The sequence below is a fragment of the Lepisosteus oculatus genome, chromosome 17, assembly GCF_040954835.1.
Source record: "Lepisosteus oculatus isolate fLepOcu1 chromosome 17, fLepOcu1.hap2, whole genome shotgun sequence".
Classification (NCBI taxonomy): Eukaryota; Metazoa; Chordata; class Actinopteri; order Semionotiformes; family Lepisosteidae; genus Lepisosteus; species Lepisosteus oculatus.
The window spans coordinates 9638823-9655802 of NC_090712.1; the positions used below are offsets into that span (position 1 = coordinate 9638823).

The 16980-nt window shown below is 41.1% G+C and overlaps 1 protein-coding gene across 1 annotated transcript; it reads right to left on the minus strand.

Moving 5' to 3' along the window:
* Positions 1 to 330: 330 nt before the first annotated feature.
* LOC102697643 (uncharacterized) lies at positions 331 to 15279 on the minus strand. The gene is made up of 10 exons (XM_015362722.2): positions 15075 to 15279; positions 9791 to 9830; positions 7818 to 9221; positions 7670 to 7729; positions 6919 to 7019; positions 6731 to 6795; positions 6345 to 6502; positions 5395 to 5544; positions 4927 to 5242; positions 331 to 509 (listed from the first exon to the last, which is right to left on the minus strand). The coding sequence occupies exons 1-10, from the start codon at positions 15162 to 15164 to the stop codon at positions 434 to 436; spliced, it is 2460 nt and encodes an 819-aa protein (XP_015218208.2). The 5' UTR covers positions 15165 to 15279; the 3' UTR covers positions 331 to 433.
* Positions 15280 to 16980: the final 1701 nt, after the last annotated feature.

A 16980-nucleotide genomic window follows, 5' to 3' on the forward strand; every position in this document is an offset into this window, starting at 1 on the left:
CTAATCCTTTACTTGTACTTTGCAGATCTCTTAATTTAGCCATTTGAAACACAAAAGTAATCATAACTGAAGTCAAACTTTAATAGTTATTCTAACTCTAGTTCAGCATTAGGCATTATCACTCATTACTGCAAATGGAATTCCATTCGGCTGAGCCATGCATCACTTTCTGTAGGATTATGAAATTTATAACACTTTGTTGTTTAAAGAGGTTGTTTAATATCTCCGCTCTGAAATCTGGTCTTTGTAATGAGTTTGCGGGTCAATATTTATTTATTTTTTTAAATGCAAGCAACCTAACAAAGTGTTGAGTCATGAATTTGCGTAGTTATTCAACAACTCTATATTACATTTACTCTTTCTGTTCAGGATTTTTTATCTAATGCGAAGACTGAATGCATTCAGTACAAAAGGCTCAAGGTCAACTATGGCATCAAATTAGTTTCCAGCTGCTGAATTTTTCAGTCAGGTTCCAGCCCCTCCGCGACCCAGAAAGGCACCTAGAAAAACTGGTTAGAGAAAGGAAGGACGGATGAGTTTATTTACAGTGTAAGCATGGTACAAACCGAAATGAACATGCGCAGTCAACAAAATACTGTACCTCTACCTGGCCACAAAACTCACAGCTGCCCTGCATTCCCCATTTATCTCACAATTTATTTTGAAGAGGTGGAAATACTGTAATTCAGTTTCTCATTGATCAGGGTAGAGAGGCTAGTTTCAAGTTGCAACTTTTGTAGCTGTATGGACAGTATTTTGACCAGAGAGTGGCTATAACTAAACACAGTTCTCACTAAATGTGTCAAGATTGAATCCAATTTATAAAAAGAACAAAGACATCATCCCTCCCTTTATTTCCTCTGGCAAAGCTTAAAGGTATCCCATTTAACCAGGTTTAGTAACGCCTGATAGCAGACAGAAACGCCCACCATTGTTAAATACTGTAGCTTTAAACATATTTGATCAGACTGATATTGTATTATTCAGATACAGTATGTGGTGCACAGCTGAAGGCTTTATTTCTCCTTGATTGCTGAATTGCATTTGCATGAACCCCAAAAATTCCCCTCTTAGTGTTTTACTACTGGAATGGGATGCTCAGTGACAAACGTGTTCTAAATCAAGTTCTCTGGTGTAAAAGTTCATCTTTTAAACTATGGTTGTTCTAATGACTAAATATATAATTTGCATTTTTATGTTAAAACTCAGAGAAGTCTTGGCATCCTTGTCTGCTGCCACTTATGCACTTAAATATCCAAATGCAATGATAATTTAACATTTATTACGGCGAGTGAACTACTGCACTATCACCTTGAAGAGAAAATCAAAACCGACAATCAATAACTATACTATATACTATTATTTTTATCGACTGAAAGTATCAGGCACGGCCCCGCCCAGATAATAACTAAAAATACTAGATAAGACTACATGAAGGAACAAAAACTATAGTCTCTTTCCAGATGATGAACCACACCAACGTACAGCAGATAGCTTATACCAGAGCTTGGATCTCAGCTTGCCTGGTGTAAACATTAATCTTGAGCAATGTAGACAGAATCAGACCTGTTAATTTGCAGAGTCAAGGTAATAGGAAGATTAGATTACTTAATCTGTTGAGCTGTCATCTTGGCTATTTCCCAAAATGGTGAGGTCTCATAAATGACCCGACCCAACACAACTAGTGATGTACAGTTTTGGCAAAACACCACACTAGTGCACAACACTGGCTGTTTCTTGGGCAAGAGTCCAATAATGAAACAGCTGAACAAGACAAGGACTTGAAGAAAGGTAGAGAAAACCTACAGAAACTCTTCATCCTTGTATTTGTGATCCACCACTTCTTTCTTAAGTCATTTTCTCACCAGAAGAAAGAACAATATTATCTGAATTGCAGCTTTTGTGTTTTTGCAGAAAACAAACATGATGTAAAGTGAATTTGGACAGAGTATCAATGCATAATAATAATAATAATAGTGAATAATTAATTTAAGGAATTAGTAGTAGTAGTATTACCTAAATTTATATAACACTTTCCTGGACACTACACTCAATGTGCTGTACAGGTAATGGGGACTCCTGTCTACCACCAATGAGTTGTCCCCATCTGGATGATGCAATGGCAGCCAACATGCACCAGAATCCACACCACACATCAGCTCTCAGTGGGGAGAACCGAGCACTGAAGCCAATTCAGAGATGAGGATTATTAGGAGGCCATGACTGGTAACGGCCAGGGGGAAATTTGCCCAGAACACCGGGGGTAACACCTCTGCTCTTTTCGAGAAATGTCCTGGGATTTTTAATGACCATGGAGAGTCAGGACCTCACTTAAGTCTCAGTAAAGGAACAATGGCCATTTTTACAGTATAATAAAGCGCATCCCCATCACTATACTGGGCTATTAGGACCCACACAGACTGCAGGATGACCACTCTCTACTGGTCCCACTAACACCTCTTCCAGCAGCAACCTTAGCTTTCCCAGGAGGTCTCCCATCCAGGTACTGGCCAGCCTGACATCACTTCTGACTATATAACTCCTGTCCTAATGCAATAAGACAGGGATCAAATAAAATAGGACATACAAGATCCTTTTCAGCAACGAACACAATCAGGCACAGCTAGTATGGCATTTAAATGCCTTCCTCTTCCCCAACAACACTAACTGCAAGAGAAAAGCCCTCCGTTATTATGCCAGTGTTGCTGTCAATACCTGCCATAACGGACACTCCTTCGTGTCTGTATCCCAGGTTCACAGAGCACTCACAATGATCACACAAGATGGTCTAGCTTTTAAGATATTAACAATTATGGTGCCTGGGCTCTTTCCAAGCATATTCTTAAGTAGCTTGGCCCAAGTTTGTGGTCAAATGAAAATCACGCTGGCAGCAAGTTGCAGATAGCACTTCAGTCCGGTGATGGTAGCATTTCAGGGGAGCAGCAAACAGGTCATTAAAAAAAAAACTGCTTTACTTAACATAATAGAATTTTTCTTTTAACAGAAGTACAGAGTCCTTGCCGAGCCATTGAAAAAATTCAAGAGAGGGAGTCTGTACTCTCTTATTCCCTGCTATTCAGGAAGTGTTTCTTGGGATGAGTTGAACTGGAACTGGAGAGGTTTGCATTTAAGTATTAATATTCATTTATGAATATAATACTAAAGACCTTTCCTTTTAGGACCCCAAAAGATTTAATGTAATCAAAGCTTTGGGATGAATATTAATTTTGGAGGATTACTTTAAATAATCTATGAATGTAAACACATATTTCACAGGTGAAACACTCCCTCAACCTATAAGGAGCAAAGCACACTGCAGAAAGTGACCTGGACACATGAGCCTGTTTAGCAGTTTATAAACAGAGAAAGAAAAAACACTCTTACAGTCCTTCTGGTCATGTGAGCAGAGCAGTACTCTGATTGGGTCACTTTCTTCTTTGAGAGAATCTACATGTTATTAAATGCCAATATAAATTGTACTCGTACAAGTACCTGGTAGTGCACATTGACAATAGACTGGAATGGTCTAAGAACATCGAGGCCATCTATAAGAAGGGACAGAGCCGACTTTACTTCTTGAGGAGGCTCAGGTCCTTCAATGTATGTACCGTAGTAAGATGCTACATATGTTCTATCAGTCGGTGGTAGCGAGCGCCATTTTCTACGCAGTGGTATGCTGGGGCCCTGGGATTAGAGCAGTGGATTCTAAAAGGCTGAACAAGCTCATCAGGAGAGCAAGCTCTGTCATTGTGTCTGACCTGGACCCCTTGGAGGTAGTGGCTGAGAGGAGAATGGTGTCCAAACTAGAGCCCATCATGGACAACATCTCCCATCCCCTCTATGACAGGCTTGTAGAAATGAAGGGCACGTTCAGCAATAGACTGATTCATCCACGGTGCGACAGGGAGCGCTACAGGAGGTCATTCTTGCCTTCTGCCATAAGACTGTACAACGCATCCACGTTGCGTCTGGGCAGAGGCAACATCGACAGTGACCTGTTTCTGGACTGAACGCATCTACACATCTACTGCTACATCTGTTCTCTTTCTTTTCTTTTCCCGTTTACAACCGTTTTTTGTGCAATATATGCCAGGGACCCGTGCAATACATTTATATCTATATCTATATTTATATTCATATGTGTGATAGGATTTTTCTGCATACTGTTCTGTTCTAGTTTGTTCTTTGTGTGTCCGGACTGTGAGTAACTCTTTTAGTGCACCACTCACTGTACTGATTGTATTGTATGTATTGTACTATTATTATTATTGTATCATTCATTACACTGTGGCTGTGTTGTCTGTGTAAAGCTGCTGTTGCACTGCAATTTCCCTCATGGGATCAATAAAGTATCTGTCTATCAGATGCTCAAAGTGGAATTTTATATAAAAGTCACAAAACCTACACAAGGTATGAGCAAATCCTTTGAAATATTTACAATACTATTTCAGATCAGGGTAAATTTCTCCTCAACAACACCATTTATTAGTCAGTCACACAGAGATGAATCACTCCACAAGCATCAGGGAACAGTAAAAAAAACTTTCTCATAATTGGAGAAAGAAGGAATTATTTTACAAGCAAACAAAAAACCCAAGTGAACTGTGATAACAGCAGATTACACAGGGGAGAATCCAATTCTTATTTCAAAATGCTTTTTTTCCTAGTAACTAGCATACAGTACATGTTTCACACCTTTAAAGTGATGTTCAGAACACAAGTACAACCAAGGATCTGACCTCTTTCTTTGGGAAGAATCGGGTCTTCAAAATTATGCATTACAAATAATAAAATGTGCACAATAGCAAATAATTAAATTTGGCTTAATCCAAACTATCTTTAATAAAAAAGTATAAAGAAATAGGAAAAGAAGATGCCCTGTTCCCACATGCTGCTCACAGTTTTGCACATTCAAGTACCACAAACCTTTCGCCCTCCTCTCTCATCATACGGGTTCCAAAGCTTAATTTCTCGGGGACCACTAAGGGGTTAAATTTTAAGAGAGGCACATCTTCAGACAGACAGGTGCCTTCTCTTTGTTTCGAGTGACTTTCAGGTGTCTGTAAGCTCTGCTGGGACGCTGCAGGCGAGCTCCTCTGACACTGAACAACAAACGCCCCCTTGTGGTGTCTTCTATACAGCACTGCCACGATGCCCAGCAGCAACAAGAGTAACACAGTGAAGAGCAATCCCATCCCGTAGATGGTTTTCAAAAGGGTGGGTGAAAAGTTAGAGTGGGCATCTGTAACATAGGAAGGTAAAAAAAAAATACAGACGAGATTTTGGCTATTGACAATGGCACAAGTTAAAACATTAACAGATTTCTGAGAACAGAATTACAGATTGGACTAAAAAAAGATGATTGTGGGGACAATGCATGAAGAGGTTCCTTACTTGCTGGATCAATGCAGAGCGTTCCACCAGAACCAATTCGAGAAAAATCCTCAAAGCCCCTCTTACAGCGGCAGGCGTACGTGCCAAAGACATTGAAGCAGTCGGCATGGATATCACACAGGACCAGTTCCGTCCTGCACTCATTGACATCTGAAAACAGCAATAAGAGAACAGAAGGGAGTTGGTACAAGTCACCTGATAGGAGACTTAACAGTTCCCCCAATCCCCCTGGCCTCCTCAGAAAACAAGAGCCATCGATACATTCAGCCACTTACTATAAATTCAAAATGCCACCTACAGTAACTTCCAAGAAGACTACTGAAAATTATGCATTTTCACTAAATGTAGAGATATTACACGGTACAGGTTTTTCCACTTTCTCTTAAAACTATTAGCATTTTCCTGCAAAAAATCAATTTGTATAAAACATTTTCACATAAAAAACATATTTGTCTTGTAGTCAGGTTTGAAATCTCCATCTTCAAAGAGCTATCTAATTATAATAATAACATTACTTTATTAACCCTTTACAATTTCTTGCATTAGGAATTTGTCTTTTCACATACCCCAGCTTGCTCTCCATGAAACACACAGACAGGGAGAGAAGCCTGGGGTCAGAGCGCAGGGTCAGCCATTTATACGGCGTCCCTGGAGTAGTTGGGGTTAAGGGCCTTGCTCTGGGGCCCAACGGAGTAGGATTCCTCTGCCGGCTGCGGGATTTGAACCGACAACCTTCCAGCCACAGGCGCAGATCCTTAGCCACAGAGCTACCGCTCCGCCCTAATTAAGAACCTAATTAACCTTTTGAAATATAATAATCTGAAGTACGATAACTGAAGTATGGCACCTTGTACAGCTCAATATCCTGTTACTACACTGGAACGCTGATTTGAAAACTGTGGTGCACAGGCAGTTTGAATCCTACGAGTGGGCAATAAACAATTCGTCACCTTCTGCCGACACTGAAATCACACGAGCACTGCCGGGCCCCAGGCCTGCCACGGGTCTATCCACGAGTCTTTCCAGGAAAGACTTAAGCAACATGGAGATGTTTTCCTCTCCAAAACCGAACTGCAGCCACAATATAAAGAGGAAGCCTGCATTCAAGCTGTGGAGGAAATGCAAAGAGACTTTATACCCTCAAAACACTAAGTATAAAGAGATGATAGTCTGCAGATCCTTCATTTCACCCAGATCAGCACAGAACACTGAACTCTGGTTAAGGCACATGGTTTTTAACAATGTCACATTTCCAGCATCAATACTATTTCTAAATTCTTCATGTGTGTGGTGATGATAACTTGCATTTGTACAGATTTTGTGTACACAACCCCACCTTTTAACTCGTTTAGACGAAACGGATTTAAGGTGCGGTCGAAATGGTCGAAATTCTTCTTTGATCTGAAACATAAGAAAATTGATCCTGTGATACTCTCTCACAGCATGTGGTCTGAAAAGGTTTAGCAAGAAGTAAAGCTGTTGATGTCTTTCCTTAAGACAAAAGGAAAGATCATTCCAACATACCATTCTCTGAAGTGACGACAGAAGAGTCTTAACCAGCTGTTCCTGGTTTCCACTACCCCTGCGGCTTAGCTGGACTTCAACAGACACTTCATACAAGTACTCTGCAGAGGAGATCCTGGAGCTGTTTAAAGTGGTTTTACATGGGGGCTCCTGGAAAACAGACCTGAGCAAACCTCACACCTCGAGGACTAGCTGTTTGATCTGCTAGATGAACCCAGGCCCTTCTGATTCTGGAGATCATGGTGCTAGGAAGGAGTGCCCTGTGAGGGCCTGTGGTGCTGCTGAATTAATCACTGATGGCTCAGTGGGTATCTGTGGGTACCCCGTCTCACTGCAAGACAAGAGACTGATTGCTTGTACTCTGCATGGGACTTACCTTGCTAAGTGAAATTAACCTCAGGACGCCCATGGGGACTACTTGTAATCCACCTGCCCTGAAATTTCACAGTCCCCCCCCACCACCACCACCACCATTTTGCACATACTGAGTTGGGAATTCAGAATTGTTTTTGTGCCTTGCCTCACAGCAATAACTCCTATACTGCATAGAGGGCATGAGGCAAGACAGAAAAGTGCCTGGTCCCTGCTTACTCATCACTCCACGGCATCTTTTCACAGACTACAAATTCCCGAGTGCCCAAAAGCAGGGTTAATGCCAACTAGAGAAGCAGCACAGTCCCCTGTGAGTTGTTCTCTCCTACACTTCAACATTGTCCAACATATGCTTTGCAAAAGCATCTTTTTCTCTTACCTCCAGGAAAATGAGAAATCCGAGTGACATTTCTGTGGTGCCTAGAAACACTTGTGTTTTCTGCATGGAAGGAAGAGGTAGGAATTACTTACAATCCAATTCTTTTTTTTTTATGAACAAGTTGAAAAAAAATAAACATGGATCATACCATTGAATTTGTGATCTAATTTTGTGGCTGCTGTTTGTGAATGTTCACTTATTGGGTGGTTGATACTGGAACCGTCTCTTTTCTCTTCAAAAATGCTGCTGCTTTTACTCAACTGTGGACTTGTGGCTCTATTGTATACCTTGGTTGGCGTGTGGCCGGAAATTTCTTCCCAAAACTCTTTAGACATTTCTTCAGTTTGAGATTTTCTATCAAATGTTTGGCCATATAGAGATGTTTCGTGGTCAAATTCCAGAGGGGGAGTAAATTCTGGGACATTGAGGCGTTCTTGATCTTTGCTATCTGGAGATGCGTCATTCAAAGAGACAGGAGTAGTATACCACGGGTTGCTCGAAGGGATGCTTTCAGTTTCTTGTAAAACAAATCTGTGCTCAACAAAAGGGACCTGTTGGCTGACAGACAATGTAGGAGTAATCAGCTTTGTTTTAGTGCTACTGAACGAATCCAGTTCTTCCGCAGAGAGATGGACCTCTCTCCCAGAAACGGTGGGTTGTTCTCTCATCACTGGCCCCCACAAAGGAGTTGCTGTGATGCATATTATAAAGGTTCTGTCAACATCTAGGCTTTCTTCAGAGCTGGCCCACTTTAACTGTGTCAGCTGACTCTTCTGCAGAGATTCTGCAAAGCTCTTGTTTTTCAGGGAGTTCCAGGCCCAGTCACTGGTTGAATCCAACATGTCTGTTAAAGAGAGAGTTTCCACAGGAGTTGTCTGTGTCTCAGATAATATTGTATAAGACTCTGACAGAGAGGGTTGAAGATACCCATCTAAGGAGACAGTTGTTGTAGTTTCCGCCCATCGCCCCAGAGACGCTTGAACAACTCTGTCCTCATCCGACACTCGAGATATTGTGAAAATCTCTGAACCTGCAACAGTGCGCACCAGTTCTATTATTCCCCTTGGCTCTTCTCCATCTGTGGCCGAAACAAATTGTTCTTCCACGGGCGACTCGCGAGGAGAGGGAGGAACTGACGGCAGCACTGCATCTTCTGTTGTCAGGGCCTCCTCCAGCACGTGGTACTGCCCATAAAAGCCCCTGTATGGCCATCGCCGGTTTCCTCGGATAAGCAAAACCACGTGGAGAATGTTGGCTTGGGAGATATGGCGGGCTTCCTGCCAACAGGTGTCCAGTACGCGGTGCCTCCCTCTGGCAGGGGACTCCTCCAGGTGGATCTCGTCCGTTTTAAACTCACAGGAGTAAGCAGGCGTTAAGTCCAGCAAGTGCAGCACAACTCGCTTCCCAGCGTCCAGCCAAATAGTCCAGTTGCACCAGAGAGGCGGGTTCGAGCACAGGTGGTCCGGTGAGAAAAACTCTCCGCGGTCTTCACGGAATATGCTGTGGCAGCTCCTCAGGGCGAAAAAGGCATAATCCCTCTGGGACTTCCTTTCTAAAAAGCGAAATCGGTGGTATCAATTGTCATACAATAAAGAAGAGTAGAGAGGATGCAGTGTTTGTAACAGATGACATTTTAACTAAACTGAGTTCCATTAAGGTTTAAAATGCATTTCTCTCTTTGCACTCTTTGCCTTCCAAGGAATGCGAATCCAGAAAGCAGATGTCTGAGTGTGTTTGGAAGCATTTCAAATGCTCTTGCCCTGGCAATAGTGCACTGTTATGACACTTCATTTTCTGGGCATTTGTGCTGTACAGAAAAGGTAGAGATCACAGGAACTCCGACAAAGGGGAAACTTTTCCTTGTACATCACAGAAAAACAGGTCAGTATACTATCAATTAAGTATTTTTGGAAATATTTATAGCATTTGCCAGCTAATGAAGTTGCATAATCTGTGCATTTGTTTATCGTGTTTAAAATATTCGATTTAAATCATTAGAGTCAGGTATAATTGTTCTCAGTACATCTGAATGGGTTGAACTAGACCTGAGGTTATTACTGTATTTCTTGATAACAAATCAACACATATAAACACATAAGAAATAATAAAAATAACTTGTACCTCCAGGAAGGTTCTGAATGACTTCTGGTGCCACATTTACCTGTTAAAGAGAAAAGCTCAAAGTTTGTTTTGCCAGGGTGATAGTTCAACTATCGTTACAGTTTATTGACTTAATTTTCCATTTTGATTAAGATTTCCTCTCATATAGCAAAGATAATAATAATCCTTACACTTATAGTATATAGTGCTTTTCTGGACACCCCACTCAAAATGCTTTACAAATTGCTTTAATGGGGACTCCCCTCCACCACCAGCAATGTGGAGCCTCCACCTGGATGACGCAATGGCAGCCAAAGTGCACACAGCACACTCACCGCTTACCAGCTATCAGGGGGGAGGAGAATAGAGTGATGAAGCCAATTCATACATGGGGATTAATAGGACGCCATGACTGGTAAACACTGGGAGAACTTTGGCCAGGATGCCAGTGGTAACACCCCTATTCTTTTCAAGAAACACCCTGGGATTATGAATGACCATTCCAGAGTCAGGGCCTAAGTTTTATATCTCATCCGATGTAGAGTGTGCCCATCACTATACTGGGGTATTAGGATCCACACCGAAGGCAGAGTGAGTCACCCCTCCCCATTAACACCTCTTCCAGCAGCAACCTTAGCTTTTCCCAGGAGGTCTCCCATCCAGGTACCGGCCAGGCTCACACCTGCTGAGCTTCAGCGGGTTGCCAGTTGTGAGATATCTTTAATTTTACAAACTGAAGCTTAGTGTCCAACACAATGCACAACTTGTACAGCACAGCTTCTATCATAAAGATCCACTCTAGCTATATACCAGATGAAGAATAAAGCAAAGCAAACCTGAATTAAGGTTTATGAGCACCTTCAAAATGTATTCCACTAATTCAATTAGAAACTGGATAAGAATGGAACCTCCAAGATAGAATGTCCAATTAATTTTCATCCTGGATTTAACATTTAGAAACAATGAAGTTAAACAAAAATTAGGCTATAAGACTGAACATTCAATTGAATTTAATAACCTACAATGTACTGTACATTAAAGGGTGATACAATTATATAGGGAAGAGTGAGGCCAGGTAATCCACAATCATTTTATTAAAGACCAGCTTTGAAAGGTGGGGACAGATTGTCAATTACTTCAAAGAGCTGGAGAATAAGGGATTTCTTTTTATCTTTAAAAAATTCTTTGTAACAATTCCCATTAACTGTCAGGCACAGAAACAAATTGCACTGCATCAGATCTTGACTTCCTTTCTGTACAAAGTGTTACCAAGACAGTGATAACGCAATGATTTACAAGTTTAGCTTGCCTGCCTCCTGCTAAACACCTCAGAGAGAAGAGGGCCGATCTCTTCACAGCAGGCATGGCCTGTAGTCATGACACTCCTCATTGAAGGTCTCTGGAGGTCTTTTCATCAGTCTTACTCCAGTTGTATCATACTAATAGAACAGGGGCCACTTCCACCTTGTCAATGCTCTTCCAGGAGGTTACTGCTGCACAATACACTAGATTTTAAAAAGTCACCTTAGCTATCTCCATATAAGCCCCCTTTACACACCTCTTTCTGCCTAACAACCATAAAGTGTGGAATACCTATAAACCTTAAAACAACTGGCACTGGCATTAAAGTGCATTCTATAAAACCCTACCAGCAGACAGAGCCTAGTTGGACTTCCTGCCAAAATTACACTAGTCCTTAATTTTGCACAGTTGCTAGATAGCAGCTCCTAAGCTTTCTCAGACAGCACTTGACTGCCTACTTGTCACAGGACCTATCGTTTTCCCGTAAATATCAAAATGAGCCCAGATGCATCAACCACAATTAAGTTTCTCAGCCCAACATGTGTCATTTTACAACAGCCAAAAGGAACTGCTATAAGGTCTCTTCAAGAAATAAACATCCTCAACCCAAAGAGAGACACCAAACAGGAGTTTCACACTCTGAAGGAAAGGGGTTGACTTCCCAAAAGCTACTGCTTTTCCATTCTGCTGTTCTTCCAGAGTCATTCACAACTTTCGACAGAAAATCTTGTCCCTTCTCATCCTGTCAGCAAGGGAGGGGACATTGATAAGGGACTCCCAAAGTCTGCAAGCAACTCATCAATATTTAAGTACCTGAAAAAGTCCGAAGTTCATCAGTTGTCTCAGTCAAAAACGTCTTGTTTATAACAGTCATCACAGTTTCATACACAGCACAGTTCGCGTATTCAAAAATGTATGTGGTGTCCTTGCACCCTAAGGGAGCTCTCCCATCCATCTCTTTCTCATCAGAGTGGTCTTCAGAACAGGGCACAGCTGATGGAATTCCTGAAGTAAACATTTATATTAATTAAAATAATCACATCATAGTGGCTTAAGAGCGGATTTACACTCAATTCAATTAAACTTCCCTGTTTCCCTGGTAAATACAGATAGAAAATGAATGATGCATGCAACAATTTTAATCAGGGATTACAAACAACCTCTGATAGTCAGAACAAAGGGAATTACAGCAGACTGAGGTGAAAGGACTGCATTTTTATTCTAGGAATACACAAAGAACACATTCAGATGTTGAAATTTCAAAGTAGGAGGTTATGTGGCAGACTTTATAAAAATTGATAGACTTTGGTATGAATGTAAGCGTGAACAATTACATAGAGGTTTCCCTATAAAACTCTGGCCTGGCAAGTCCTCTGCTAGACATCTCAGTAACTCACTGCTTAGCTTATCACTTATGCTGTTTTGCCAGTAATTGCCAGTGCCAACATCAAAATACAAGAGAACAAAATGACAAAAAATACAAAGTGGATAGAAATGCAGCGCTATAAGCATCTGTCTTTTCATTAAGTGCAACCCAAACCTCTATCAGGACTTGTTCTGCAATGCATAACTCTGACGCTAGTCATCAGGAATCAAAATCCAACAATTTGCGATTGGGAAAATAAACTGTTGGCACATTGCACGAGAGATGGCCAAGAAATCTGAGCAGATTACTGAGGCAGCAGTTACTGCATGACAATCCATCATGGCTTCTGAATGAGGCAGAATATTAAGTCTCAGCAGGTCCGTGATGACATCTCCATCAAAGAACATTAATGTTACAAAAGAAAGATGGCCAATATGGCCATCTAGCTCAGTTGCTTGCTCATAACTAACTGAGTAGCCAGGGTACCCATCCACTTCAAAAACATGGCAAGGAAGCATGTTTCACATTCTCAATTCTGCATGTAAAAACGTGCCTCCTGTTCTCAGTTCTAAAAGCACTTCCCTGTGATGGCCACTTCTGTCTTCTTGTTCATGTTCCACTGTTGATTCTAAAGAGGTCCAATAGGCTGACCTTGTCAATGCTTTTTGGGATTTCAACTGTTTGACTCAAATGCACTCTTAGCCCAATCTGTTCACATTTTTTTTCTGCCTGTCAGAGTACAACTGTAAAAAAATCATTTTAGGCCCTTAAAAGCACATCAGGTTTCTCTTCTGTGGACCAATTCCTTTTTTTGAGGCATGGATAACAAAATAGCAGTGGTTAACATTGCTGCCTCTGGAGCTCTGGGGTCCTGGATTCAATTCGAGACCTTGGGTGCTATCTGTGAGGAGTTTGTATGTTCTCCCAGTGTCACATGGGGAGATGGAGCCCACAGTCCAAAGATATACAGGTAGGTTATTCAGCTTCTGGGAAAACTAGCCCAACGAATGAGTGACTGTGTGCAAGCCTGTGACTGCCCTGTGATGGACCGGCGCCCCGTCCAGGGCGTACCCTGCCTTGCGCCTGTTGCTTGCTGGGATAGGCTCCAGCATCCCCACAATTCTGAGATGGAAGAAGGGGTTAAATGGATGGATAACATAATATTATGAAGGGAAGGCTTCAAAAGAAAGACAGTGATTTAGATCTGGCTGACTTGACAACCAGTGACAAACCCTGGAACTCTACCAGTTCCAGCACAGCTTCGACAGCCAGACCTACAAATGTTCAGCAAACGCACATGGAAATTCTTCACACACCCATGCACTTCAACAAGAAAGCTGTCTAGCAGAGACTCTTCTTCCTGAGCAGCACAACCATAGGATGCTGGTTTCAAAATCACTGAAGCACAGAGACCCGTTCTAACTAACACAGAAAAATATTCAGTTCATTTTAGATATTGCACCTAAACAGAATCCAAAATATTAACACCTGGAACAGAATGACTCGGGGAAACCCACTCACAATAAAATAATGCTAACACTTGAATATTGCGTAAAAATCAAAGTAAGAAAGAAAGCTTCTGTGTAACGACTTGGTCAACATCCTTATAAGTCTTCAAATAACAGTACCAGCCCCGACATCACTTCTCCCTGTAGAAGATGAGCTTACTGTCGCACTGCTTGTTGTTATAAGCATTCCGATTTCGTATATGCGAGATACTGCCGTTCTGGGATTATTTCTGGTAGAATTATCATTATTTCGAAGACAGGTAAGAGATGGGCCTTTAAAATTTAAAATACTACCCTTATATAGTAGGTCTTTTCTTTCCAGTGCTCCGTTTAAAACATGCATGAGATTGAATAAAGGTGGAAACCTACAGAGAGGGGCAATAATGCAGCAGAAACACTAATAAATCTTAGACATCATCCAACATGGTGACAAAAAAAGGAGGTATCCTTTCATTTTGTCCGTTTACCGAAATAGGACATCCAAGTTGACACCTTTATTTCATAATATAAGATAACAGTGCAGAAGCTCCCACCGACGGTAATTAAGAATTGCAAAGCAGCGAAATGTTACCTGCGCCTCGATCACAAAGTACAATAATATAAACCGAATGCACATTAATACTGACATTGCATTGTATGCAACGCACACCCTCTTACGGTTATCTGCTTTGCATGCAATACGACATAGGTTTAAGCAAAAATAATTTAAAGAAAATTCTGAACAATGAAAAAGATTGCCAATATTTTCCAGCTACAGTTCTTTCGAAGCACTGATCTTTAAATGCAATGGATAACGGCAAGTGTTATTTTCGAATGTAGGCGTTTAAAATATTCGCAGGAAGTACAGATTTCTGCGTTTTCCATATTACCTTTCGGTTTTACTTTTAAGTGTATATTGCGCAATGTTCAACGGCCTTACTTTTAGGTTATTTTGTTTGTATAGAGATTGCAACTGGTTTAACACCTTACTAAATCAGAAGAGGTGAACAACTCCATGACCTTTGAAGTGTCATTTCAGAAGTAGCATTCCCAAAATACGCAGTAACATTTTGTATATATATTTCTAAAGTTTCGCGATGAAGTGTTATGAACTCAGAATACATCTTTAAATGAAAAGTTCTTTACCTACCGATGTAACACGGCCATCTTTTGTGAAGATACCATAAAGAAGCAATAAAGTAGATAAACGGGTTGACATTTGGGATCTATGAAGTACCATTTTTATTGTAGTCGTTATATATTTACAGTACTAGATTTTAAACACGAAAACTAAGAACATACTTGGTGTAAACTCCCAATTTATCAATTCTCCACAAATACAAACTTCACCAGGTTTTTTCTCCCTTAGGAAGGAAGAGGGATCAGCTGTATTCTTTGTAAATTGGCACTAATTATTCAATTTGCTTTCAAGGGAGCGCAGAAACACTGAAACGAAATAACTAAAGAATTTTAAAATGTTAGAAAGTAAGGTTACGTTAGCCACGAAAGGCTAACTGAAAAATGAATTATAGATGGATACATTTTAGTGCTGACACTACTTTCCGACCAACATGCTGTATTTGTACAAGTGTGTAACATCTACCACCATACTTGTACAAATAGTAGTAAAGTATTACTTGTTAACAGTAAATGATGGATCGACATTTTATTTTCACAGTATTGAATTATTTCACTGTAATCAAGATGCATTCACAAATAAACTTAACATAAGATCCAAATGTAACACGTTAATTATATCCTGAAGGTGGCGCCAAGTGACAATAGAAACTAGTAAAAAAAGAAAAACCTCTGGGTAGCAGTTTGATGTAGACGGACTCCTTATTGTGCCCAAGAACTAACAGTTTTGATTTATGCATGGACGGAGTTTATAATCAAGAATTAAAAGAATCAGAAGTCCGGAATACGCCTTTACATGAGGCAGAAATAGCGTCGCAGAGCATAAACAAGAACAGCGAGAACAGTGCCAGGCTTGTACGTGTTTTGGAGAAAGGCATGCAAAAATAAGCGGTCCTCTGGGAAGGGCTTTGAGCTCCTTCGCAGAGCTCTAAGTAATACACACACAGTTACGGGTCTGTCTTAAACTTTCATTGAAGAGTCGTTGGCCCCTTTAACTGGAGGGCAACGCCTTAAGGCAGAACGCTTCGGCGCTCAAGCCAAATTGTGTGACGCTACAATTCAGGTGCAAGCTGTGTGCTAATTTAACCCAGTCACGTGGATGTGCTGAGGCTCTGTGTGCTGTACAACTTGGTTTAATTAGAGACGCCAACAAACGGCCCCGGAGGAATAAATGAACGTTTTAGTTTGGAGTCAGAATGACTCAATGGAATTGGTTCCCATAGGAAGAAAGTCAACATTTAAAGAAAGAAGCAAAAACCTTGCTGTTGCGAGGTCAGTCCTCAGTTCTGTCCAGGGGCGGTGCGAGAAAATCTGTCGAGAGTTTGCGAAGACGGCTGTGCGCAATACGTTTACAGTAAGGAGCAAAGTTCAATATTCGCTGCGCACTTAAACGTGGTATAAACAAACCACCCGTTTAAGAGCTTAAATTGTGTGCATTATTTATAGCAATTACGAAATAAAATATTGCACAACTAGAATTTACTGGCACTGATGCCCACTCTCATGATGGCCCTAGGTGTACACTTACTGGAAGCTATTGGATCACTGCGTGTATGCTGCTCACACCCCCCTTAAAAGCCACAAAAATAGTTTCCACTTAGAAGTTGGTTTAAGTTATCGGGAATTCTGTGGTTCCAGTCAGCCAGACAGAATTTAAACCTGATATATTGTACATTCTTGTAACGGCCACAGTGTATTGAAATCGCGCAGTTACACTGTGAGGAACGTTAAGCCTAGAAGTCAACTACAGACACCTGTGGAAGCATGGAAATAAGGATTTTGTTATAAAATTTAGTAAGTGCAGTATGTAAAGTTGAGGCGATCTATCCTACTGCAAAAAAAGTATCACAGCATGTGTAAGGAGTTGTTTATATCGCGCTGCCAGGAAAGAATGTTTGAACTGACATGCCTTTATAGCG